Source organism: Echeneis naucrates, chromosome 21, assembly GCF_900963305.1.
Source record: "Echeneis naucrates chromosome 21, fEcheNa1.1, whole genome shotgun sequence".
Lineage (NCBI taxonomy): Eukaryota > Metazoa > Chordata > Actinopteri > Carangiformes > Echeneidae > Echeneis > Echeneis naucrates.
Genome location: NC_042531.1, coordinates 7,781,940 through 7,808,401, shown reverse-complemented (window position 1 = coordinate 7,808,401; position 26,462 = coordinate 7,781,940). Strand labels below are relative to the sequence as shown.

At 42.9% G+C, this 26,462-nt stretch overlaps 4 protein-coding genes across 6 annotated transcripts; 3 read left to right on the top strand and 1 right to left on the bottom strand.

The window, feature by feature from the left end:
* Positions 1–11: 11 nt before the first annotated feature.
* Positions 12–9,441, top strand: asb11 (ankyrin repeat and SOCS box containing 11). 3 transcript variants are annotated; one of them, XR_003840304.1, is made up of 8 exons: positions 12–130; positions 1,266–1,740; positions 1,837–2,107; positions 2,441–2,573; positions 2,683–2,815; positions 3,985–4,191; positions 4,386–6,501; positions 6,630–6,693. XR_003840304.1 is itself a non-coding variant. In XM_029492915.1 (7 exons), exons 1-7 carry the CDS (start codon positions 5,930–5,932, stop codon positions 8,414–8,416), a joined length of 885 nt encoding a protein of 294 aa, XP_029348775.1. In that variant the 5' UTR covers positions 4,651–5,929; the 3' UTR covers positions 8,417–9,441. The 3 variants fall into 3 exon arrangements, 1 of the variants encoding a protein (XP_029348775.1); XR_003840305.1 differs by lacking the exon at positions 6,630–6,693 and having other exon boundaries at positions 4,386–6,026; positions 6,422–6,451; XM_029492915.1 differs by lacking the exons at positions 12–130; positions 1,266–1,740; positions 1,837–2,107; ... (1 more) ...; positions 2,683–2,815; positions 3,985–4,191 and adding exons at positions 6,973–7,123; positions 7,206–7,340; positions 8,020–8,208; positions 8,292–9,441 and having other exon boundaries at positions 4,651–6,026; positions 6,422–6,501; positions 6,630–6,737.
* Positions 9,442–10,070: 629 nt separating this feature from the next.
* LOC115061845 (lanC-like protein 3) lies at positions 10,071–16,015 on the top strand. The gene is made up of 5 exons (XM_029530373.1): positions 10,071–10,639; positions 11,695–11,818; positions 14,007–14,204; positions 14,304–14,511; positions 14,627–16,015. Exons 1-5 carry the CDS (start codon positions 10,106–10,108, stop codon positions 14,784–14,786), a joined length of 1,224 nt encoding a protein of 407 aa, XP_029386233.1. The 5' UTR covers positions 10,071–10,105; the 3' UTR covers positions 14,787–16,015.
* A 339-nt stretch (positions 16,016–16,354) lies between these two features.
* xk (X-linked Kx blood group (McLeod syndrome)) lies at positions 16,355–22,571 on the top strand. The gene is made up of 3 exons (XM_029530576.1): positions 16,355–16,733; positions 19,604–19,866; positions 20,514–22,571. Exons 1-3 carry the CDS (start codon positions 16,489–16,491, stop codon positions 21,449–21,451), a joined length of 1,446 nt encoding a protein of 481 aa, XP_029386436.1. The 5' UTR covers positions 16,355–16,488; the 3' UTR covers positions 21,452–22,571.
* A 255-nt stretch (positions 22,572–22,826) lies between these two features.
* Positions 22,827–25,092, bottom strand: LOC115062008 (dynein light chain Tctex-type 3). Its single transcript, XM_029530612.1, has 5 exons — positions 24,975–25,092; positions 24,334–24,375; positions 24,114–24,237; positions 23,912–23,989; positions 22,827–23,537 (listed from the first exon to the last, which is right to left on the bottom strand). Exons 1-5 carry the CDS (start codon positions 24,999–25,001, stop codon positions 23,467–23,469), a joined length of 342 nt encoding a protein of 113 aa, XP_029386472.1. The 5' UTR covers positions 25,002–25,092; the 3' UTR covers positions 22,827–23,466.
* Between the last annotated feature and the right edge of the window lie 1,370 nt (positions 25,093–26,462).

Sequence of the window (26,462 nt, the reverse complement as noted above, 5' to 3'; positions counted from 1 at the left end):
CGTCCCACACCAGGAAGTGATACGGGCGGCTAACTGTGATAGCTGACAGCTAGCGAGCAGAATGAATCTCTGTTTGAAAGCTGTTATGTGTCTTTCCAAGGGGTGAGACGAGCTTGACATCTTGTCCACGGTAAGACAAGTTGGACTAGGACAGGTTGTGCCTTAAACGAGTCAAGTGGTCGAATGGGTTTGTGGGTTAGCTTGATGCTAGTGACAGCTGAAATAGACGAGAGATACACTGACGATTGTGTAGGTTAGCTTAGAAATAGAGTCGATAACATTTCCAGAGAGATTGAAGCAGCTGCTCTGACAGAAAGTACAGGTTAAATGGACAGTTCTAACTGTGAGAGAGAAGCTGCCCCACTCTGCTCAGTGTATTATATAGAGACACCATTCATAACCATTCACACAGGACAGATTTATTGTAACCCAAAAACACTGTTCAGTCGATTTGATGAAAACAAGAGTATGCTATTAAGCTGCAGAGGTTAATAAAGTATATGTCTGTGGATTCATTAAAGGGATTAATATATATATAGAGCTAGAGAAAAGGTGCCTTGTTTTTGCTGTTGTCTTTGAAATGCAAATATACAGTCGTGCTGAAATGCAGGACAACAGCACCGCCCCGCACACGATGGCATGCAGTTACCTATGATCTTATGAGAGCTACTCTTTCCATTGTTTTCTTTTTTTTTTTATAGGCCAAAGAGTTATTATTTCAGCACTGTTCCGTTACGGAGGAATGACGTTTATAGTTTAATTAATAGTTGGGGAAGTTAATCCTAATCTATTCACAAAGGAACTGTGGAGCTCATCTAGTGTGACCATCAGGTTCTTCCTCACTCTTACTAACGCTCCTGTCCTGTATTTGCTCTGTTTGGAAAGGCGACTCTAGTTAGTGGGTCCTACATTTTCCACATCTGTGTCTCATAAAATTTCTCGTCCTGAGCTCTGCAGTCAGTTCATAAGTCATTCTGGTTTCTTTGAATTGGCAGAGTCTGAACTTTTTCCTCATTGTGTGGTAGCTTGAACAAAAGTAGGATACAGAGGGGATCACATTGAGCTCCGAGGAGTAAAATGATGATCAAATGGAAAGTTACTTGAACATTTAATGAGCTACCAGAAATCCTGAAATTACATTGTTGAGTATCAACTAAATGTGTGTTATTTTCTCTAAAACATATAAAATATATTACATGAACATTAATAAACTGCTATCAATTCATTTCTCTGGATGCACTAACTTATAAATGGGCTTATTTCAGACCCGGTGATGTTCACAGTTCACACAAGGAATCTACAATGGGCCAGCGAAGGAGAGTCGCTAATCCTCCGTCTCAGGGAGTTGCTGGAGCTCGTACAGACTGTGTCAGGGTCTCTGACAGGAAACACAACATCTGCATGGTGTCTGACTTTTTCTACCCAAATATGGGAGGAGTTGAAAGTCATATTTACCAGCTTTCCCAGTGTCTGATTCAAAAGGGACACAAGGTGGTGATTGCCACCCATGCCTATGACAGGAGGAAAGGTGTCAGGTACCTGACTAATGGACTAAAGGTCTACTACCTCCCCTTGCAGGTAATGTACAATCAGTCCACAGCCACCACCTGCTTCCACAGTCTCCCACTGCTGCGCTGTGTGTTTGTCAGGGAACGCATTACCGTAGTGCACGCACACAGCTCATTTTCTGCCATGGCCCACGATGCACTTTTCCACGCTAAGACCATGGGCCTAAATACGGTATGTGACTCATTTAAACAATTTTTGAATCTTATTGTCTACTCATGTGGTCTGTGTTACATTTAACAGAATCCTAAAGGGCTTTGTCACTCACAGGTGTTCACTGACCACTCACTGTTCGGCTTTGCTGATGTCAGTTCTGTACTGACCAACAAGCTTCTGACGGTGTCGTTGTGTGACACCAACCACATTGTGTGTGTGTCATACACCAGTAAGGAGAACACAGTGCTCCGTGCAACACTCAACCCAGAGATAGTATCTGTTATTCCCAACGCTGTTGACCCAACAGACTTCACCCCTGACCCCTCTCAGCGCCAAGAAGACAGGATCACAATTGTTGTCATTAGCCGTCTCGTCTATCGCAAAGGTAAAGAGTTAGAGAATTAGACATTGTATGAGCTGCGTTTCAGTATCAATGCTGGTCACTTTAGGCTGTTGACCAGATTGACCAGGCCTGTATATCTGCCCAATTTAGCTCATCATTATGTGGGCTTATACCTTATGTTTGCCTTTAGTTAGACACAAAAAAACACAACTACAACAATTTATTTACAGTGTTGCTGTTACAGTTTGTCTACCAAAGAGGATGTAGTCTAGTTGCCACAAATGCATCCCATATCTTGGAAATAGCTAATTAAATTCTTCTTCTTTTTTAATATCCAAAAATTAACATTATCCAATATGCGACTCCTCTTATAAGGAATCGATCTTCTTGGTGGAATAATCCCAGAGCTCTGCCTCAAACATCCAGATCTTCATTTTCTGATTGGTGGAGAAGGACCAAAGAGAATTGTGCTGGAGGAAGTGAGAGAAAAATACCAACTACATGACAGGTGCTCATAATTGAACCTATTTTTTGATGTGGTCTCTTTCACACACGTCAGCTATGCATGTGAATCTGGTATTATACATGATTAACTTCTTTCCTTTGGAATATTGTAGGGTGCAACTCCTCGGAGCTTTAGAGCATAAAGATGTTCGTGGAGTTTTGGTCCAGGGTCACATCTTCCTCAACACATCGCTGACTGAAGCATTCTGTATGGCCATTGTAGAGGGAGCCAGCTGTGGACTGCAGGTCTGATGCCATTTAATAAAAGCTTTTAAGGGCAGGACGTGTGGTGGAATTCAGTCACGATAACCATGAAACCATTAGCAAACAACATACTTTTATGGAGAAAATGGCACAATATTTGGTACAGTTTTGCTGACTTATGCTTTCTGGAACCCATTTCAACACAAAGCAGAAAGGAAAACCTGTATTTCTCACTCTGTTCCAAAGGCTCGCTCTAACCAAAGTTGGTTAATTCCAATGTCGCAATAGTTTCCATTTGGACTTATTGTTTCAACATGTAGCAAGAATTTGGAACAAGAAAGTGTAATCAACAAACAACACTTATTCACTTATGTTTGTAGAACAAGACCAGACAAAATATTTGCATGTCCTGAATAGTTGTGTTTAATATCATGAGTTGATTGTTGATAAAACAGAAGATATTACAGATTGCCACAGTCTTATTGTGGGTGAGTGCTCGTAGGTGTTTGCTCTACTATTTTTCATAGCACTGGATTCAAAAAGCACAAATATTACAAGGAGGGGAAAAATGAAGAATCAAAGAGTCATGTCTGCATATTTTATGGTGGAAAAGATAGTCATAAAAATGTACATCTTTGTTAACAATAGAAGCTGTAAATGTCAGACAGCAGCTGGCCTGCCAGGACTGGGTTGATCACATGCAGCAGGGGAATTCTGATCTGGGGTATCCTAGAGGAAGAGAAAATTGTGCTCTCAGCAATTATCTGAGGAACAGCCAAGCTAAGAGGAGCTTTCTCTGTAATTGTGGCTGATACCGTTTAAATATAAAAGCCACAGCAATGTTGAATCTTCCCTCTTCACTGCTCACTCTAAGGACCTCCACCGTTTGTGACTCACAGTCATTTTAAGACTAACTGATTAGTCAGGAAACCCACAAATATGAGGATATATTCAAAAAGTACGTCAGCTCACATTAATACAGCAGAGGCCATATCTGATCACCCTTAACTGTGTGATGAGCAGTGTGTTCAGGGATTAACCAGGACAGGACAACAATTATTTTTCAGAATGGTAACTACAGGAGAGCACTTGAAGATTCTCCAATGTGTGCATCAGTTTTTGTTTTTTAATTTGTGTGTGTGTGTGTGTGTGTGTGTGTGTGTGTGTGTGTGTGTGTGTGTGTGTGTTTTTTTTTTTTTGCCATTTCATAGGTGGTCAGCACTCGTGTTGGGGGCATTCCTGAGGTGTTACCTGAGGATTTGATCACGCTGTGTGAGCCCACTGTGCGGTCGTTGTGTGCTGGTCTGGAAACAGTCATCGCCCAGCAGCGGTCAGGCTCTTTGCCCTCTCCTGCATCCATCCATGCACGTGTAAAAAACCTCTACACATGGAAAAACGTTGCAGAAAGGACTGAAAAGGTGTGTTCACCAACACCAAGACCCAATTTTTACTTGACCAACTATTTTATTTATTATCTTGTTCAGACACTTGGGTGCTGTGGCAATTATTGCATTGAAAATAAATTAATTCTTAATTATTTGGAAAAATTCAAGCACTTTCTCACACTTTTATTGTCATCATACACAATGTACAATTGTGTTTTCCTGCTTAGGTGTATGACAGAGTGGCTGGAGAGGAGGTACTTCCTCTGGACAGACGGTTGTGGAGGCTGAGGGCTCACTGCGGCCCTGTTTCCGGCTCCATCTTTGCCTTTGTGGCCGTTTTAGACTTCCTCTTTCTCCTGCTGCTGCAGTGGTTGGTGCCAGATCGGCTAATGGATGACGCTGTAGATGCTACCGGCCCCCACAGACTCTGGAGGCAGGAAACAATTGTAAAACAAACCAAAAGTAGAAGTCATTCCAAAGGTGCCACTTCATCATAGTGACAACTTCCTACCTCCACTTCACTTCCAGCTGCTTATATAATGTCCTATGTTGCCTTTGAAGTGACCGACATTTTGAACATGACCACTGAATGGTCACAGTGACCCCAAATAATGTTTACATTTATCAAAAAGAAAGGGATAGACCATTTTATGTAATACTCAGAAGGAGTATTCTTATTTTTGTAACCACTGACTTGAATGGATATCTGTGGTCATCCTTCAGGTTTAAGTAAGCACATTTTTCATTTGCCCTCTTGAGTATAGAAAACACTTAACAGAGATAGTAAAAGGGCTGGTGAATTGTATGATGCAAAACTGCAGTAAGCTTCTTTTTAATTTTCCTTTTGTGGTACTGTATATTTAGTGCAAACATTTTGATACCACAAATAAATTTTACTTTGGTTAATAATGTAATTTTAAATGTTTTCATGTCACTTTAATGAGAGTATCTTGCAGAGACATGAAAAGGCACGCCCAGAAACACATTGGAAGACCCCTCTCATAGAATTAGTTTAACAAAAGCAATGACTTGGAAATGAAGGTTGACAGACAAAAGGCAGAAAAGCTGTGAAATAGGAGATGATACAGATGGGATGACAAGGCCATTCAAGGCAAACATAACAAACCTTTGCATAGTGCCATGGATGGAGGTTTAACATTATGTCACCTCTGTAAAATAGTCATATGGGTTCAAGTAACAGGGCAGCAACTGAAAATAGAGAAACTGGTTTGTATTAAATGTGCAATATCAAAACAGCAGATGGGTGTCTACTTGTCTGAATGCTAGAATTTCAAGAGATGTTTGTCAACGCATTTTGTAATAGTTGGACTTGTTTGTTTCATGACCCCTTACCTTTAATTATGTTGCTGAGTGACAGAACATTTACAATACAACAATAATAAAACTCCTATAATACATAATAAATTTTAGATTAGGTTATCCTTTTATAAGGAAATATACAGCCGTGAAAAAAAACGATACAAATCTACATTGTGAAATTTGCCAAGCATGTATCCGTCCCTCTGCTTGCAGTTTATTTGCATGCACATTTTCAGGTACTTTCAGGTGTATCAGTACGGGCTCATTCCCACAACCATTGATATGCACAAACTGTAGACTATATCAGTGGATGGAGATGAGGGTGTGAGGTGGTAATGTGGGGGAGGTGTTTAAGGACCCAGATAAGAGGGATAGGAAGGCCAACTTCAAGACTGTGCATGTGACCGGGTGAGCTGGAGACCTGGACAGTCTTAGAGGAGTCACTGCCATCATGGCCGCTGTTCAAACAGAGCTTTCCCTGTGCTCACAACCTTGGCAGAGGCCCTTGTGCATTTATCGGGGTCTGGCATGCAACTCCTTGATGGCTGGTAAGTATTTTCTTTGTATATTTGGTCAATTCAACACAGTTGCTTTGTGTTTTGGAAGAAATATTAGGGCCACACATTAGGACACAGATATTCTTCAAATCAACAAACCTTGCAACAGTAGTTTAGTCATACATGAGGCAAAGTCACATTTTGTGATCAGACTTTGAGGAATGAAGTTGGTTAAGTTCTGAAGCTTTTTCATGCATCATCTCTCTGGTGGCCAGCAAAACCATGAGTGTATTGTCCAGAAAGTTTGATTTTCAGGCTTGGGTTGACCCTGAAAAGTATAATAACAGCATGAAAATTACATCAGCTAAACATAACAATGAACCGGGTGCAAGTTTATCAGTGAGTTTTCTGAACAAGGACACTTTCCCAATGTGATTCTTTGTCAGATTCCTGGTCGGACAGGACCCCCCTCCATGAGGCCGCCTACCAGGGCAGACTGCTCCTCTTGAGAAGCCTCATTGCCCAGGTCCACATGAGTGTCTTGATATTATTTGATAACTACCACACATGATCATATGATTTGATAACCACACATGATCATAAGATGAAATGAAATGGAAATCTGACGGTACTACCCTCTGGTCTTCTCTACAGGGCTTCCATGTGGACACACTAACCATGGACAGCATCTCTCCCCTCCATGAGGCCTGTCTCGCTGGTCATTACGCCTGTGCTAAGTTCCTGTTGGACAATGGAGCAAATGTAACAACACCTTATTTTACGTTAAAACACTTGTCGTTTTTTAGAGAATTTATTGACCGAAATGAGTTGCACATGTATTAAAATCTTAGGTTAGTCAGTGATAATGTATTTTCATCCCGCTCTGTCTCCATGGTGTATACTGTTATTACTACTATTATTGTATGCTATCCCTGATAAATAACGAACGAAGTGACTGACACAGAGTTATAAAGTCACTTCACATATCCCCTAATAGGTGGAGATGGTTTCAACAGACGGTGTCACACCTCTCTTCAACTCTTGCAGCAGTGGGAGCGCTGCATGTGTCAGGCTCATCTTGCAGCACGGTGCCTCGGTCAGCACCACCTACCTCACATCATCACCCCTCCATGAGGCGGCCAAGAAAGGTGTGCATGTGGAACTGTGTTACAGCGGAAAGGCATGATGTTCTCCAACACAGATTGTGATGCAGTGGTGTTTCTTCTCCAGGTCACAGAGAGTGTCTGGAGCTGCTGCTGTCCTATGGGGCGCATATTGACATGGCACCGCCGGTGATAGGGACCCCACTGTATTCTGCCTGTTTGGCTCAGTCCATCAGCTGTGTGGAGGTGCTTCTACACTCAGGTAATGTCACCTCTAACCTTTTTAAGCTAAGAGAGACGGATAAATCATCTGAGCCTTACATACGCTTTGAGATGTCGATTCACCTTTGATAATAATGATATTCAATTATATAAAAAAAAAAATCTTTCAAAACACACAAATAGAATAAGGGATGCACAGGACATAAACTCAAACATTCAAGTAGTTCTAAATAGGTTGGTGCTGAATATTTCTCATCATCATCTGTTGTTTTCCTTGGTCGTTGGATTTTACAACACTAATGTCGTCACTACTTCCTCCTATTGTGTGAATATGTTCCTAGTAACGTAATAGGGAACATAAAAAGAATTAGTTAAACTTGAAGCCAAAAGATAGATAAGTACATATAGCTGGTGCTTTTTCCCCATCAAAGTCTCCCTAACACTTTCAGTTTCACAGTTCTTAGCAGAATGTACTGTTTATATTAAAAAATAGTGTAGATTTGTTGAATTGCCACATGTGGCTGGAAATAACTAATGTTATTTATAGCTCTGCTGGAAGTCTTTATCTTTTTGTGTTTCCATAAGTTTGTTAGACGTGTTTACTCTGTGTGTTTGTTAATATTACTATTCAGTGGTGAGGCCTGTGAAGAGTGGATGCTTTTGGTTTTTCTGGTGCCACCTTTGGTTGCTCTGATGTAGTTCCTTATCTGTATGTGTAGGAGCAGATGTTCAAATGGGGTGTGGGCAGGACAGTCCTTTACATGCAGCGGTTCGAAGCGGAGGTGCCAGCATTGTGGACCTACTGCTGGATTTCGGGGCTGACTGGTGTTGTAGGAATGCGGAGGGAAAAAGCGCTCTGGATCTGTCGGCACCAAACAGCGCAGTGAGAAGAGCGCTGCAGAAAAGAGGTGTGCTGTGCGTTATGTAGACTGTTACAACTATGTTACAGGACTAGCATGAAAATTTGAACAACTTTGACCTGTTTCCTCAGGTCCCTGCTCTCTTCTGCAGCTGTCTCGGTTCTGTATTCGCCGAAGTCTGGGAAAGAATCGTCTACACGGGGTGTCCAGCCTCCTCCTTCCTCAAAGCATCCAAAACTTCCTTCTATATCAGTGATCACAGCTGCCCCCAGCTTGTGAGGCACTGTGAGCCATGCTGATATGCCCCTTATATTTTGCCTGTTAATGACCTTTGAGGCAAAACAGGTGACAGGGCAAAAACATTTGCATTCAGGGAATGTTAGTTTTATCAGGCATATGTATTCTATAGTACAGATGCTTATAATTCTTTTTTTATATATAGAGAGAGGTTTGTATGTTCAGAGAGGTGTTGTGTTTCCTACTGGCTGCTATGACTGTAGCTTTTGTATTTTTATACTTTTAATGAAGAGCTTCCCATTTCATGGAAATTTTTTTTTTGTTTGTTTTTACAGGAAAATGCCACATATAAATGTTAATGTTTACTAATACGTACGTGATAACAATTATATTTACACCCTGACCCTAACCCAGTGTAAATTCTGATCCAGTGTGAGCCAGACGATTGTTAAGAGTCAAATGTTAAACATTTTGAGTATTGCCTAAAGATGACTTTATGATAGTGTAATGTTGAATCTCACAGAAACTGCCAGTAAGGAGTGATGTTAGTGTTATACTACGATATTCTACATTCAAACAACAATCACCTAATGAGGGATACACAGCCCAAAACGCCTGCTGACTAAAACATGGTGTCTTGGTGGAGTCACCCACTGTGTTCTGATTTGCTGGACCAAAGAATAGGTACAAAAGAAATAAGCTTTGGTCAGAAAGTGCACATATTTAAATTTTTAGTACTATCTGTGGGGTGTTGAGAAATCAAAATAGTTTCCACTGTTAAATTGCTGCAATTCTTCTGTGGCCAGGGCCGGTTCTGAGAGTCAAACCCAGGACCTTCATGGTGCCTGTCAGCAGCGTGAACCACCAAACCACCGCTTTGAGAATAAACATTCAAACACAACGCAGCTGCCTGTGAAACATTTAGCTGCCCTTTGTCCATTTGCTCTCTGCTTCTGACTCAGACAGACAGACAGATACTGTACAGTTTGGAGAAAGAAGACTCCAAAGTCCAAAGACTTTGTGTTATGCCTCATATCCTGTACTCACCACCGCATTAAAAAAAAAAATAAAAAAAAATCAACACATTTTACTGGCACTTGTTTCCATTTTATGCAACTAATCCACAATATAAAGAGGGAAGTGGTCCACTTTCCACATCACAGCATTTATCTGAGAGCTCTGTTTACTTTCCAAACCTGTAGCTTGGCCTCCTGGTCAGATCTCAGATATCTATGTAGCATTTTCAGTTCCACTACTCACGTTTTCATTCAGCAGCTGATTCAGTGCATCAGGATTTTGATTTTACCTCTTTCATCTCCCATCAAATGTCTCATGACCCCCCCAGTATACCCAGTGACTTTCTGGACCCTTGAATTTGGATAAAACTATAAAAAAAAAACTAACTCCCCAAACAAGCCAACAATGAAATGCAACATCTGCATTGATGATAATTGCTTTTCTTCTGGGTTTTCAGCTTATGTGTGGCTGGGTGAGGACGGGATTTTTGAATTGTTTTTGTCCCATCACTGTTGTGGGGTGTTTTTATTTGTATTGCCCAGACAGACTGCAGGTCCCGTCAGCCAACATGAGCCTCAGCCATCACTGTTGACGTCCAATCAGCTGCCGGCTGATGGGATGGTGTTGTGTCTCCCTCATCTTTGGATACCTGGACCTGCATCGTTACCGGGGTCGGTCTGCAGGCTGAGTGATGGAAAACACCCGCTGCTTTGCGAACCGCTTCTCGGACTATAAAGGCGCGCTGCTGCCGGGCCGAGGCGCGGAGGCCGTGGTGCCCGCCGTGGTGTCCGCCGTGGACCAGATCCTGAAGAGGGTCCCCATCGACATCAGCGACTGCGACGGAGGGCTGTACGACGGCCCGGCCGGGGTGGCTTACATGCTGCACCACGTCAGCGAGTGCCCGCTGTTCTCCGAGCGGCGGGACGTCTACCTGAGGACGGCCAAGCAGATCATCGACGTGTCGGTCAGGTACGTGGACGCGGAGCCGGACAAAAACATGCGCGCCGCCTTCCTGCTCGGCGGGGCCGGCATCTACGCTGTGGCCGCGATGATCTACAGATCTCTGGGCTTGGCTGACTTCGTCAAGCCGCTCACTAAGTTCCGTAACCTGTGGGAGGTCTGTGCGCCCATCAGTTTCCTGGAGTGCGGCTCGGATGAGCTGTTCGTGGGCCGGGCCGGGTACCTGTGTGCCGCCCTGGTCCTCAGACAGAAGCTGGGCATAGAGGTGAGCTCCTCACAGGAGGACGACACTGAGACCTGCAAAAGTAGAGAAGCAGTCCATCCGCCGAAACTGGCCCTCTGGGCTTCATTAGTCCGCTTCACAACATGTGATGATGCTTTCTGATGCTTGTTTATAAATGCTGCCAATAATCAGGCCAGAGTACAAATAACCTGGTAGATGTCAGCCAGCCAGGTAATAAGTCACTATTTGTTGCCCACCTAGTGGTCCAAAACCAAAGTGTAGCAGCCACAGGCCTGTTGAAGGGAAAAGACAGTTGGACTCAAGTTCCCCTTCTACCCTGCCAAAGGTCATCTAAGAAAGACAAAGCTGAAAATGTTCACATTTATGAGACTTCTCAATTTCACCATGATTCGTGTAAAACAGAAACAAGCAGAAAATACAGAAAATTCACTGCAGCGCAAGGAACCGTCTGTGTTTTCGTCAGGCTCACATCGTTCCCATAATTTTTGATTAGTCATTTTCATTTTTCATTCAGCTCTAGATCTGCCGTCTGTTTTCAGTCCTCCTTCCGTCTATAAATCACAGTTGCACACATCCAGGTCTGTCAGACTTCCGGTTTTTCTGGTATTATGTCAGGGAGGAACACTGTGTGGAATAGAAAGACTGCTGCATCATTTTTTTATGCTGCAGTGTTGTCTCAGAGGACTGCAATGCTAAACTGGTGGAGCATTGTTTTAAAGGACCTTCACACTGAAAGTAGCCTAAACCCACAAAAATTATTATTTATTTATTTATTTTTTTATCATTTTGGCTGTTCATACCTCATGTTTCACTGGCTTCTCCCTCCATCTTCAGTTAGCTATGCTATACCAGGTAAATGGTAAATAAAACCAGGTAAAACCATGTTGTCCGTTCAGGTCATTTCATACTGTAAATTTTGTCATTTAAAAATCTGATCATTCAGTGACAGAAAAAGAAACAGACGTGTTGTTTTTTTTTTGTTTTTTTTTTTTTTATTTTATGCTGAATTAGGTGTGTGCTCATTTTCTGTAGCTTCCCACTGATAGTCATCTTTGCTTTGTTGTGTCTTTCTGCAGATTCTGAGCAAGGATCAAATTAAATCTATTTGCCAGGCCATCATTGAGTCAGGAAAACAGTATGCCAGGAGGAAGAGAAAGCCTTTCCCCCTCATGTACTCTTACTATGGGACAGAGTATCTCGGTAAGCATTGCACTGGCCTAATTCATTCATAAAAAAAAAAAGTCTTATTGTTATGCTGGTAGAATTCAGGTTCATGTGTAATTTTCCATTCAGAAGATTTCAGAGCAGTAGTTGACTGATCCTGTTATCACACGGACAAGCCATGCACACGCAAGGTGACTGAACAGAGCTGGTGTCGGACCGGTGTGTTAACATTCAACCTTCCTTTCCTTGACTGCATCAGATGAAGACAGTCGGCAGGGTTGGTGATCCTCAGTAACTTTCAGACCAGCACAGAGTTCATAGTAAGCAGAGCCTCGTTGGTCACTTCTGCATGGATACTATTACTGTGACGATGATAAGGAAGTGACGCTCTGAGACATTTTACATGCAAGATACCTGGACGTGAAAGTGAACACAACTGGGTTAAAGCAGCTGCATGTTACAGTTTGTCTGCCCAGAAAGATTGGCTCTTACTTTCTGATTTGCTCTACATCAGCAATCTTCAGATTTGTGGGTAACGTACGGACACTATCCCGTCTCAGTGAGCAGTTTTCTTCCTGCATGAGCCCAGCATCGACAAGAAACTCCCTTCCAAGTATCCCGGTGACTTGTGTCAATGTTTGACGATTCTCACCCCGAAAATTTTACATCAGATGTCAACGTGAGGTGGAGTCTTCAGCTGTCAGCTGATGATGGCTGGGTCTGCAAAACGCTTTCGCCTTCATTGATCACAGATGATCACAGAGAACACTTTTTAGCATAACCTTTTTAACCATTATCAAGTATTTTAGTCACTTAAACCTTCAGAAAAAAGTTACATTTTGGGAAATTCATTGAGTATTGCAAGAGAAAATGGATTTTTCTTTCTTGTCTGTGCTACATAAAAAAGGAACAATTGAAAGACAGACAATATTACTCAGCTGGGAAAAGGGGAAAATTCTAGTCTGGATCCAAACAACGAGGTCTTAGCACAGTGACAGTAACAGACAGGCATGTTTCTCTTTTGGGAAAGTCCGGCTGCCGGGAGCTGAAACATCTGCATGGGTTTCACCGGTGGGAGTAGGCGGTATAGTGGAGCTTCATGAGCATGTGGTTTGTTTCTGAGCGCCCCCACGTGGAAGGGGATGAGATAAGAATGAAGAATGATTCAAAAGAAAGAAGATCTTTGCCTGAGATCTTCATGAGAGTAGAGATAGTTGGATGCAGGGTTTTGTTGAATTGAAGGCTGCAGATAGGTCAGGCAATATATGATCCAGGTCTGTCTGAAGTCTTAAGTCTGATCAGAAGCCAGAGAGCAGCCCAGCAGGGGGAATCGCAGAAGTAAGTTGTTCTAAGTCTGACTACTTCTTGGTCAGGAGGAGTCAAACCTAAATTTATTCATGCACAGATGAGGAGGAATGTTAATCGGCATTTATTTTAAAAATTTTTTAGCAGGGCTAAGCTAGCAGTTTTTCCATTCACGGTGTTTGTGCTCAGGTATCTGACCTAGTGACAACAGCTTCATGAATTCTGCTTCACAAAGACAGGAAGGACCGATATCAGTGTATTTCCCAAAATGTGTCTTTATACCAAATTTTATTTGCTCTACGGTGGTCTTGCACTGTTGTTGCTATATGGACCTACTGTAGAAATGAAGGGCTTTAAAAACATTGGCATTAGATGTAAATATATATGCCTTTAAGGTAATTCATGGATTTGAAGAATCGTCCAATGTTGACTTTCGTTTTTGGAGAAAAGGGTCTTCTATTCTGTAATCTAAATTTTACTCTGAATTTTCGGATAGAAGCATGTGTGGGACTGGACCTGGACCAAGACTGTGTCCACCTAATGACAAAAGCCTCCAGGTTACTGCACTGAAGCATGGTTTTGTGGCTTTGGAGGGGAAAATCTGAAAATTCATTCATTCATAATTGTTTGATATCTGATATAGTTGTAGTTCCTTGTTATATTTTGGACAGTGGCTGGGAAGCTTCTTATGTACTTGACAGGAACTCAGATGTTCTGAGTATCATCACGTTTAAGTAAAAAAAAAAAAAAAAAGCAATTATAAGCAAAACTGTCCAGTATGTATAGTGAGTGACAGGTCATGTTGAATGTTTGTGCTTGTTTGCTTCGGGTTGTGTCTGTTTGTTTGGCCGGCATGTTGGCTTCGCTGCATGGCTGTCTGGGAGGTGCCTGTGATCTCCCTCCTCCCTCCGCCCATAAGGTGCAGCCCACGGACTCTCCTCGGTGCTGCAGATGCTGCTGAGCTACCAGGACATGCTCAGTGGTGCAGAGAAGGACCTGGTGTGGCAAAGTGTCGACTTTCTCATGAACCAGGAGCAGAACTGTAACTGGCCCGCAGAGTTGGGCGCCATCATCGAGAGAGAGAACGAGCTGGTGCACTGGTGCCATGGAGCACCGGGTACGCACAGCATTATTTAAATCCCAGATTCTCAGCAGCTGTTTCTGCCATTTTCAGTATGTCTCGCTGTAAAATTCACATCTCCATCCTGTCGTGCAGGTGTGGCGTATCTCTTTGCGAAAGCGTATCTCATCAATAAGAAGCCTCAGTATCTGGACACATGTATCCGCAGCGGGGAGCTTGTGTGGCAGAAAGGCTTGCTGAAGAAAGGACCTGGGATCTGTCACGGAGTTGCAGGGAGCGCTTACGTCTTCCTCTTGCTGTATCGGCTCACAGGAAACTCAAAATACATCTACCGTGCTCAGAGGCAAGAAATCACTCAACCTCTTCGTCATTGCACGTGTCCTCTTACTCAGAGTGTGGCAGTACCCGTGATTTTAAAGGAACTCTCATTTCTCCTCACTCTTTTTTCCTCCCGAAAGGTTTGCCGAGTTTGTCTTCACTGAGGAGTTCAAGGCCGGCTCACACTCAGTGACCAGCATCTACAGTCTGTTCGAAGGCCTCTCAGGGACGGTCTGCTTCCTGGTTGACCTCTTGCAGCCGGACCAGTCGGAGTTTCCTCTGTTCAGCGTCTTTGTGTGAATGAAGCCCGGTTACTTCTGTTCGCTGACCTGAGCAGCCACCTCTCCTTCCCTCTGAAATCCTGTGAAAGTTGGATTGGTAGAAACTTTAGAATCAGGGTCGATGGTTTGTTTGGGTGTTTAGAAAACCGCATTTGAGTACAGTTAAAGTGTTGTTTGGTGTCTGTAGTACAGTGAACGTTCAGCTACCAGGCTTTTCCAGAATCCATTCCACTTATTGTTTCATTTGCAAGGTAGTCAACTGCACTAACTCACCGACAGGCAAGGAGGTAGAGACGTGAAAAAGTTATATATCTATTTGTGATAACTTAAGAAAATCTGTTTCCAGTGTGGCATTTCGCAGGGACATTGCAATATCTAAAGTAGATGACAGATTTGTGTACACAATTGTGCATGGAAGACTTTCAAAGAGACATTTTCTTCAGCCTGAAAGCAACACATTGATAGCTGACTGTGCATTTTTCATTTTCCACAGTGAGAACTTTTATATGGCAATCGGAACAGGACACTCTTTGAAAACCTGTGCACTGAATATCGAGAGCTTTGACATGCGGTTCTGCTCATACGGGGATTGAAACTGCAGCAGATTGTACAAAGATGCTGCTCTCAGGTCTGAAACACATACACCACAAACAGCTTAAGAGAATAAAAGAAAAACTAGTGTCACATAATGCCTTTAAATGTTTTCTACCACTGCACCAGCTCAGCTTCACATATCGCAGACATGTATGTCTTTAGGGTACGTAAGTTCTCAAGTTACTTAATGATAAATATAATGGAGAGAGAAAACTGATTTATCGTTCCTTCAATAGTCTCACTTTGTTTTTTGCTTGTGCAATATGACTGATTGGATTATCTGATCTGAGGTTGTAGCTTTGTGAGAGCTCTCTAAGTGATGTTTGAAGCTGTGTTAGGTGCCGCACAGGGGTTTTTAATATGGTCAGCATTCAACGTTCTGACTTTAACTATGTGGGAAAAGAATGAGTACAATAAACTGTCTGTGTGTCACGAAGACAGAACGAAAAAGTAAAATGTGTTTGTTTTTCTTCCAGTATTGTCTCAAAATGCTCCCTTTTGCATCTCTGTTATGTGAATTACTTTTGACTAAATGTGATAATGAGGCCTTCATGTTACATTTTCAGCAGTTAGATGTGGTGCATCTGTCAGACTGTGAAGTGAAAATGGTTTGAACAGTGTTTCTGTTGAAGTTGTAATTAGAAAAAAAAAAAACAAACAAACCAAAGCAGTTTTTCGACGCTAACTGTGCCTGTTGTGTAACATTTATAGGCTGTAAATGTGTGTTGTTTTTTTTTTTTTTTTGGTCCAAGCTGTCCAGTAGAAAATCTACAGTGTTGCTGATCTTAATAAAGTGTCCGGATGAAACACAAAAACACTGATGTGTTATTTAAGCCTCACTGCCGTCATACAAAGCAGCGCAGGTCAACAGTGAGTCATGCATGCAGAGCTTCAGTGCGTAAAGGTGCTGTTGCGCCCCCATCAGTCCCTCCCCGGCACAGCCTCCTCCCTCCTCCCTCCTCCCCTCTCTGTTCAGTCGCTGCTGCTGCTGCGGCGGCCGGCGTGTCCTCGGTGCATCACGCCGTCCCGTGCCGTCCCTCTGCGGGTTGCTGGCGGTCGCGGTATGGACGGACAGACCCGGAGGGAAGCGGCGCGCCTCGTCCCTCAGATGGCGGAGTGATCCGAGGATGCGACTCCCCAGTTCCATCTTTGTGTCGGTGTCTCTGTTCACGGCCGAGACCACGGCAGCGCTCTACCTCAGCTCCACGTACCGCTCCGCCGGGGACCAGATCTGGCAGGGACTGACGCTGCTCTTCACGCTGGTTCCGTCCGTGCTGGTCCAGCTGACTCTCACCTTCATCCACCGGGACCTGAGCCGGGACAGACCGCTCATCCTGCTGCTGCACATCCTGCAGCTCGGACCCATCGTCAGGTCAGTGCCGCCTGTTTGTTTGTGTCCGTTTCGCCGCACACACCTTCTGGATCACCACGCCAGGCCGTGAAACGCTTGTAATTCCCCGCAGGTGTGGAGCCCCCGGGTGATTTTTCTTGTCAAACGCACGTCCGGCCTGTGTGCACATAAGCTGCTTATGGATGCTTCGATGAATACGTTGCGCACATGCTGTTGTTTTTTTATTTTCTCGGCCTTTTGCCTCCAACTGGCTGCAAACGCGCTGCTACACTGAAGGAATGTATGTCGTGGCTGATCCATGCCCCCCCCCCCCTCTCAGTGCTAATGGATATTTTCTATAGAGCGTTTTCAGGGCACTGGTTTGCTCCTTCTCTCGGTCTGGTCAGCTCCAGGCCATCATCTCCCAGGCCGACATGTCTGATTTATTCATGACTGCCCCTTCTGAAGGAAACTGAAATCAGCCAAGCACACTCCCACATTTACCACACAGCTGGAGGAACATTCAAACATCTGCACAAAGCCTGGTCTTTTCCAGTGTGAACCCTGCTCTGGGCCGGCAGGGCCATCTGCCTCTGCTTTAGGAAGCAGATACTAATCCAGAATCAGGAAAACAGTTTGCAAATATCCAAACTATTCATCCCCTGAATAAGCTGAAACTGGAGCTGAAACAGTCTGTTAGTCAATTAGCAGGATCATATAATAAAAATCAGCACCTATTGAAAAAGGGGGCTAACTTTTGATTATTCCAGCTTCTTAGCTGTGAGAGCTTGCTGGGCTTTTTTTTTTTTTTTAGGTCACTGAATCTATTTAAATCTGGGGTTGATAGTTTGACAAAGTTAGTTTTTAGGACATCGATTTGCCATTTTCCCAAATGTTTGGAGTCAATAATCTAAGTGGCTGTGAGTTCTGGCCCTCTTTGAGCCAGCACATTATCCCGGTCTTCAGTTGTTTTGAAGCTATTCCACTTCACAGCTGCTGAAGTGTTCATTTGCAGGTTTACACCATCATGAGGCGACCACACATACCAACACACCAGTTTGTTGTTTCGATAACGGAATAATCAGTGAAGGCAGATCTTATGTAAAATGTCAGTTCTCTGGTCCGAAGCTGAAATCTCATCAGTGTCGATTCGTTGTCTTGACAAAAGACACTTTTAAGAAAGGGTGATGAGCATTTCTTGCAGGAATGAGCCGCGTTCAGTCTGTTTATCACTGTCCTTAGTCGAGAGGAAATCTAATAACAGCACACGTCGCTACTGGAGCCTTATCTTTGACAACACAACCAACGAAGGAATGTCTGTCTCTGCTGCCCAGGACTCAGCAACAATTCCTTCTGTCAGGCTCATCCGGCCAAAACAGCATTTATCATTATCTGTCAAAACAACAAGACATAGTCATTTAAAAAAAAAAAAAAAAATCTAATATATATATATATATATATATATATATATATATATCACTTAGAGCAAAATAATCATAATTCCCTCAAATGCTGCATCTTTAGACAGTTTAAATAAATTCAGTTTAATTAATTAATTTATACAGCACCAAGTCACAAGATGCATTCACTCGTGGCAGTTTACTTTTATTTACTTATTTTTCAGAAGAAGCCCAACAGTTCCACTTCTCTTGGATAATGTGTTTTATTTTCCACTGTTTGTTGGATGTTGGTGCTTCAGTGATTGAGGCGTGCTGCATGCACACACGCTGAACATGGATTTTTCTCAGAAGTCAGAGACATCCTGTGAACAGTTCTTAAGTGTCAGAATTGGAAAAAAAAAAAAGTTGAATATTAAATATATTAGAACGTACTATACCAACAAATTTGAAGTACCGTAGTTAAATTGACTTTTGCAGGGAACAATAAATAAAACATACGAGTCATAACGCACCAAATATACTCTCTTGGATCGGTTTTTGGGGCTCTTCAGTTAACTATGTACGCCAGCTGGAGCATACAGTTAGTGTTCGGAGAACAGCTGCAGCTTAAACAGACGCCCTGTCAGCAGAGACTCAACGCACAGAGACCTGAGATCAGCTGTTCGCTTTGTCACTGAGAGTCACTCCTTTTCAAGTCAAGTATCCATCTGAGAGCTTTGAGTGATCTGAGCCACTTTGAGTTGGTATCGTTTCAAAATCTGGGTGTTTTGCAACCTTCACTTTCTCCTTCACCTCATCAATGTAAAACCTCCCTCTCGCTGATGTTTATCACCTCATCCTTGACTGAGAGTTTGTGTATGTGTGTTCACTGTCTGACGCCTCCGTCAGCACCGCCGCCCAATGTTTTATTGATCATGTTTCAGCACAGCACTGCCTCCACCTCTGGCCCTCCACCCACATCTGCACTTAAGTGCTTTTTGTGTCTATCCAGATGACGTTTGACCACGAATCCTGGCACATCTTCAGGCGCTCACAATGACGCATTCTCACTGTTCAGTTAGTGCCAAAACTATATCGTATTTTATCAATCTGTTTGTTTTCTCTTTCATCCAGGTCAAGAAGACGTCTCCTTAGACAAATCAAAGTCCAGTTGTGTATGATTCAATTTGTTGGCCGGACATATTTTATCAGGTTTCAGTTCCTCAAAACATTGGGCCTATTTACTTTCATCTTAGTTTCATCTTCATGAAGAAGATCCATGATAAATTGGACAGTTTTTGTTTTTGAGATAGCTGGTTCGAAAAAAGGAAAGTAGAAGATGTTACTTTGATGAGCACTGAGAAGTGGTGTTAAATAGCTTGTGTGTGTGTCGGTGTGGAAATAAACATCATGCTGTTTTTTGATAAAGTAAATGACACTGAAAAGAATAACAGATAGTTCAGTTCCACTGAATTCATTTGGAGGACCACTCAGAAGTGTCTGCGGCTCCTGATCATTTCTGTTGCCCCTCAGGTGTTTGGAGGCATTTTGCATCTATGGCAGTGTGGGCCGAGTGGAGGAGCCATATGTCAGCATTACCAGGAAGAAGCAGATGCCCCGCGGGGGTCAGTCTGAGGAGGTTGAGCGACAGGTGGGGCAGGCGGAGGGTAAACTCTTTACTCACAGAGCGGCCTTCGCCCGCACCTCTGTCATTCAGGCCTTCCTGGGGTCAGCACCCCAGCTCACCCTGCAGCTCTACATCTGCGTCCTGCAGCGGGGAGTGTCCATCGGCAGAGGTGAGTTTCTGGGCTCTTTCAGATAAATCCACTCCCTGACTGTGTGGGTTGATCATCCGGACGCCATATTGGCAATAAGAGGATGGTGTTTTCACGAGTTAAAGTGGCGTTATGTAACGCTGATAGCGAGGATGGAAAATGGTGAATCCATCTGCCAATTGGTGCAGATCTGGGGTCAGCCTGTCTAACCGTGTGTGTGAGTGTGAGCAAGCATTTGTATTCCTGAGAGGGATTTAGTAAAAGGTTCACAGTCAATGCAGGACATCTGTTCTTTTGATCCGGGACAGAATAAACGGCACGTAAGTGTTATTTCCTTCGCTGGTGTAGTTTTGACACTTCTGTTTCACGCCTGCAGAGTTGGTGTGTGTTTTCAGACCTTAAAGGCTCAGTTCATTTAAAACAACAGTCAGTTGGCCATTTGTACAGCCAACGCTCATTCTAATAGACGCCTACATTTTGTGCTTTCAGTGAAAGTGACGGAGGGAGTTTATCTGATAACACAAAGCTACAGTCATGCGAGCTTTTGCTTGTTGTGTTTTGTTTTGATTTTTCAGTTGGGTGGTCAAAGATCACTTATCACATGTTTTGGGACAAGAATTAGTACATTATGACACATTTTAATAACCACTTATCTTTTTCAATGTCAGGCACACTGATGGTGATCTCCCTCCTCTCCATTGTGTACGGAGCGCTGCGCTGCAACATCCTGGCCATTAAGATCAAATATGACGATTATGAAGTTGATGTCCGGCCGATGGCTTATCTGTGCATTTTCCTGTGGAGGAGCTTTGAGATCGCCACCCGTGTGGTGGTCCTGGTTCTGTTCAGCTCTGTGCTGCAGTTCTGGGTGCTTCCTGTGGTTCTGCTGAACTTCCTTGTTTTCTTCCTCTACCCCTGGATCCTTTTCTGGCAGAGCCACTCTCCATTCCCAGAGAATATTGAAAAAACTCTGACCCGGGTGGGAACTACCATTGTGCTTTGCTTGCTGACCTTTCTCTACGCTGGAATCAACATGTTCTGCTGGTCAGCCGTGCAGGTGAAACTCAATGACCCCGACCTCATCAACAAGTCCCAGAACTGGTATCGCATGGCTGTGTACTACATGTTGCGCTTTGTGGAGAACGCCTCGCTGCTTCTGCTGTGGTACATCTACAAAACGGACTTCTACAAGTTCATCTGTGCGCCCCTGCTGGTGCTGCAGCTGCTGGTAGCCTACGCCATCGCCATCTTCTTCATGCTGGTCTTCTACCAGTTCTGTCATCCATGCCGCCGGCTCTTCTCCTCCAGCATGACCCAGGGCCTCTGGAACTGCTCCTCCCTTCTCTGTCTGATGTGCAATTCTGCCGCTCCACAAAACAGGCCGATCGGAAAGGCAGCGCTGGATCCGCCAAGCCCGTCTGCGTACACCGAGCCAGCTGATGACAGAGCCCCTGACAGCACCAGTGACAGCACAGACGACATGCCCAATGACACCAGTTATGACATGCTCAACAACACAATCTATGACATTCCTAATGAAATGACTGCTAACATAGCGGATGGAATCAATGGCGACGTCAGCCACGGTGTATCCTGCAATGCTTAAACCATCACACTTGTTCAATGTGCCATTCGGAGCGATGACTGACAGTCATCACTTCCTCTGCAACCTTTTAAGTGCCGCATAAATCCCTCTGTGAGTCGAGTCCACAAATGTCCCACAGTAAATCCATCTCAGCTCTGTCGCCTGCTCTTCCTACCTGAAGCTAGTATGTCCTTAACTCCAGGCCTGTCCTGGCTGCCACCGTGCACAGCAGTCACTTGCGTTAACCAGGCGGCAGGAAGGGGGCGGAGATGGTGCTCACTCATCTCACCAGCCAGCATCTGAACCCAACATCCTGCAGCCTTTACTACCAATAAGACCCCTGCCGTGTACACTACCATTGCTGCTTCTTTAGTTTTGGAGAGTGTCCACTTATATGCTGCATTACTGATCACAAGGAGCCATGCATTTGAATTGATTGTATTTAATATTTCTCTTTGGCAAGGAGGTGTGCATGTATGGAGCTTCTGGTTGTGGAGGTGTGACGAATATTGTGTTGGGGAGGGCCTGTTTTGTACAGGGTTTCTTTCTGAGCCTCCTGCTGGTTTTACGCCTGCAAGCAATCAGCGTTTTTTACTCCTTGATAAGAGCTTTATCATTCATGTGTACTGATTTTGTGATGTATATGTGCTCCACACGTTGTCAAAGAGCCTGTTCAGTCATCAAAACACATTACTGTAAAGCACGAAATGTTTTTTGCACGTTTACTAAAAGGATTTAAGCGGCTTTGGGTCAACCACTGAGCAGCAACAGCTGTTGTGATGTGAAATGCTTTTGTTTGGATGTATTTGTGTTTTTCTAACTCATGCTTGTGAAGTCAGCTCTCTGTTTTTATGTCTCATCACTTAGAATATTAACATCAAGTGCACACAAATTATTTGGAATCCTCAGTATTTATTTTCCCACCTTTAATGCACAACTGTGTCTGAGAGGGAATGTCAGTGTTTGCTTTTGCACTAACTCCTTTTTGCAATTTATATGTAGAGGGCTGAAAACCTCTGGAATCACATGAATGCCCCGAATATTTGTCCAAATAAGACAAGTAACCTTTGAAACCAAAAAAATATATATATATATAAAACAAAAAAAAATCTGTGTTACAAACATTCTCATTAATTACAAGGTAAAAGGCATTTAAAATAAAAAAATAAAATACTAAAAAAAAAAAGAAAACCCAAATAAATTTATATTTATATGTGAAAACTGTGTAGTTTTTTTTTTTTTTTTTTTTACAAAGCTGAGAAGCACTCACTCTGTGTGATACTATGATACCCTCTAGTGGATGAACAACCAATTAGTCAAAACTTCTTTTTTTTTTTTTTTTTTTTTTTTTTTTTGCTGTTTGCATGCTCAACAAATTTGAAGAAAACAAAGTACAAGTTGTTGAATATATTTAATGATGCTCCAGATAAATTCATACAACGGCCTAAATGAGCTCAACGTGTAGTTCAACAGGAAATTCCAGGATTTCTTCAGGAAAAGTCTAGAAAAGTGCATTGGCTGTTGAGACTGACCATTAAATGATACTAACCTGGAATTATACTGCACAGCTACAAATACAAGCCAATAGAAATCTCACAAATATGAATGCAGAGCAGTATAAACACTAAATAAGTACTAAAAACACAACTTCATATACAGGCAGCTTTTCTCTTTAGCAACAGCTTGGTTCAGAGACAAATTAAAAGAAATGAGGTCCTAAATTGTGGGAAAAATTCAGACTTGGGACAATTCATTTAGACAGATCACAATATTTAGTGCTCATGTTTTCAAAACTCAGAACAAGAATAATGCTTTTTGATAAACAACCATCTTCTGCTCTGATCATAACTTTGGTCCCTACAAATCAACGTTTTGTCACAGTCAAACGGGCCCAAGGTCACAGACTGGAGACTCGCATTTCCTGCCTGTGGGGAGAAACTTGACATGAACTTCCGCCAGAGGGTCTTGATGGCTTTTAAAGTACAGCTTCAGGTAGGATGGTGTTAAAGAGAGGCCAACGCAGCTCGCTGCCACCGTCACAGTGCCACAGCAAACACACTGACCACACAGTACATGGTGCGATTCTCCCACCTGACTGTGCAGCTTCCTGAAAGAGACACACAGCAGAAGCAATTATCTCATCTTGTTGGTACGTCAGCTCAGGTGACATTAAAGGCTTAAAGGTTTTTATATTGGCCAGATCCTGCATGTCCTTCAATTACAGTTTAGCAAATGTCTTACTTTTGCCAATTTCAGGTGGTACACCATACACTGCAGACTGGCTGTGTTTGGACAATATTTGCAATCTCTACTTCTTTTATTAAATGAAAAATTATACTTTAGTTGTGAAATATTTTTCTAAGCCTGAAGTGAGTTATTGTGAGTTATCATCATCTGATACCAAAAACTTAAGAGGATCTTTTCACACCAGTATCAGACACTGTCAAATGATACCAGCTCTAAATACAGGCCGTCTCTAACCGTCAGTGGCAGTGTCCCAGTAGCAGGAGTTGGCTGTGTGGAGACCAGCCCCGCTCTTCTGCATGATGGTGCAGTTCACTAGAAAACATCAGAGACCGGCATCACTCACATGTTTTCCATCACCTTCAAGATCTACATGACAACAACCTTTATTATATGTCCTACGGTCTCATGTCACTGTATAATTAAGAGGTATGCTCACCCATGTATTTGAATGGCCGCCCCTGTTTCACCAGGTGAGTCAGAGAGTGCTCGACTATACTGGCCGTCCACTGGTTCACTTTATTCTGATTATAATCTGTTCCACCAATCACACCTTCAATACACTGAGACAAAAACGCACAGAGGAAATCCCAAAAGTGAGTTCATGTACAGTTGCATCCAGTTTTGTTTTTTTATCAACTTCAGGGATTGAAGCTCACCTCTTTGACTGAGACACTGGCTTCATCAGCACTGAAGACAACCTGCAGGATTGTTCATAATTCCATCAGTGTCGTACCATTCAGCTCTGCATTACACTGTGCAATTTTCTGCATAATGATACTGAAATCTTTTCAGCATCATTATACTGATTTCAGATTCTCATTATATCTGATGATATGCTGAGCTAGCTAAAGCTAATTAACCTTAAGCACTGTGGAGAAACAGCAGAGTGGTTATTTTGTCCATTTGTACATAGTTGTTTTTATAGGTGTATACTTACTCAACGTATTTTCATGCATAAATAAATTGTTCTGTTAGTTGGCTCATTGTTATGGGTAGATTTGATGCATAAAAATATTGATGTCCCATAGCTGTCACTCAATTGTCCATTCATTTATACACTGAGCAGCCTGTTTCAGGGTGACTGAGAGACACACATACGTCAGACTGTGACTTTAGCCAACAATGTCCAGTCCATTTTATTGATAACAAAACACTGCTCCGATTATTTGACCACACCCTGATTAAAACACCGTTAGCTTCAGCTAGCACAAGCTAACCGGCTATAAAGGGTCTTAAAAAGATTACGGACATTTCGACACAGAATTTACCCCCAAAAAATGCTAAATGACGTGCTCACCTCTTCTCCAGAGTGATATTCCTCCATGGTTTCTGCCACAGACACAGATATTTCAGTATTTCTCAGGCTGTTGTCCTCTTACTGCCGCCGGACGCTTCCTGTCGTCCAGACAACGAGCACAGCAAAGACACTTCCTCCTCACGCTGCGGCGGGTCGCTGCCTGATGACGTCGCCCCCTGGTGGCGGAAGTCACAGCGCACAGACGCAGACCAGGATCAGCACCGGGAGGTCTGGCGTTATCTGACCGTGGGCTGTATAAAGGAAAATATTCTATTCTACTCTTTATGAATAGGAAAGCACATAGGGAGACATACAATGACCATGGCTGGACAGACACTGACTGCAAACAGATGCGGGACAACCACACAGAGACACAGAAAAAAATAAAAGAAAATGCAAAGGAAATAACCACAAAAACAAAACAATTAAAAAAACAGCACAAATAGATCAAAGTATAAGCAAATGGGTAGTTGTGGGGTCAAGGAACAGTGCTGCCCAGTGTGTAGTCTGTTTAAACATCAATAAATTGAACTCTCTTCTGTACAACATCCAATTATGGGCTGGGCTCAGACTTCCATTGTAATCGTAATGGAAAAGGATGTTCTTAACATTTGAAAATGGGAACTATGCAGGCTAATTGGATAATAACACAAAGCAATTAGTGATTAACTTCCCTTGAATTTCGGGAGATAGTGGCCATTGTCATTGCAGCTGAAACATTACCTTGTAAAAATAATAGATCATACATAAATAGTCGTTTTAAACTGATTAGGTCTCACTGCAAGTAAGATTTTATTGTTACAATGAGAGACCAATGTACTGCAAGAGGAAATGAGAACAGAGAAGCACACAACAAAACACACAAACAGCATAAGATAGTTCCAAACAAGTAAAAGGTAAATTCACACGGATTGTCAGGTCCATGTCCCTTTTATAATGCTTTGCAAAGTGATGGTCATTCATTTTATGTTTAATTAACAGAGGCAGCTCACATTTGTAAACATGTGAGGCGAGAGTAACCAAAAATACAATAATAATGCATTTGAAGCAGAGAATATAGCTGGCTACTGTGCAGGGCATCACGATGCTGCTGCATTATTAACATTCAACACAAGCAAACAACAGAGAGCTACATACGTTTCAAGGGAGCGAAAGCATGAATTACTGTGGCACAGTTAAGGCGAGGTAAGTAGCCCACAGAGACTGGAGGATAGAAGGATATTTAAACACGTTGTTTTTAGAACCTGAGGGACTTCAACGATCAGAAACAATGTTTATTGTAACATCGATCTTTGCTTCAGACACGCCATCACACCTGCTTTTAGCGCACGTAGAACTATTCCATCAGCTGTCAGTCCCCATATTTACAGAGTCCCAGAGGACCTCAGCCGGGAAATCCATAATATATTATATTCAAACCACCAGGGACGAGGGGGAGTTTCCCTGAGCCATTCAGAGCCCAGCACTGCAGCAGCATTTCTTTATTTG

Bases quoted from the DNA above. Each gene is read 5' to 3' on its own strand.
- LOC115061845 (XM_029530373.1), top strand. From the start codon at position 10,106: ATGGAAAACACCCGCTGCTTTGCGAACCGCTTCTCGGACTATAAAGGC. The intron at 14,205-14,303 runs GTACGCACAGCA...CCTGTCGTGCAG, and splicing joins CTGGTGCCATGGAGCACCGG to GTGTGGCGTATCTCTTTGCG. The intron at 14,512-14,626 runs GCAAGAAATCAC...TCCTCCCGAAAG, and splicing joins TACATCTACCGTGCTCAGAG to GTTTGCCGAGTTTGTCTTCA.
- LOC115062008 (XM_029530612.1), bottom strand. From the start codon at position 25,001: ATGGAGGAATATCACTCTGGAGAAGAG. The intron at 24,238-24,333 runs GTGAGCTTCAAT...TTTTTGTCTCAG, and splicing joins CCAGTGTCTCAGTCAAAGAG to TGTATTGAAGGTGTGATTGG. The intron at 23,990-24,113 runs GTGAGCATACCT...GATGTTTTCTAG, and splicing joins GCGGCCATTCAAATACATGG to TGAACTGCACCATCATGCAG.
- xk (XM_029530576.1), top strand. From the start codon at position 16,489: ATGCGACTCCCCAGTTCCATCTTTGTGTCGGTGTCTCTGTTCACGGCC. The intron at 16,734-19,603 runs GTCAGTGCCGCC...GTTGCCCCTCAG, and splicing joins CAGCTCGGACCCATCGTCAG to GTGTTTGGAGGCATTTTGCA. The intron at 19,867-20,513 runs GTGAGTTTCTGG...TTTCAATGTCAG, and splicing joins GGGAGTGTCCATCGGCAGAG to GCACACTGATGGTGATCTCC.
- asb11 (XM_029492915.1), top strand. From the start codon at position 5,930: ATGGCCGCTGTTCAAACAGAGCTTTCCCTGTGCTCACAACCTTGGCAG. The intron at 7,341-8,019 runs GTAATGTCACCT...CTGTATGTGTAG, and splicing joins GGAGGTGCTTCTACACTCAG to GAGCAGATGTTCAAATGGGG. The intron at 8,209-8,291 runs GTGTGCTGTGCG...CTGTTTCCTCAG, and splicing joins AAGAGCGCTGCAGAAAAGAG to GTCCCTGCTCTCTTCTGCAG.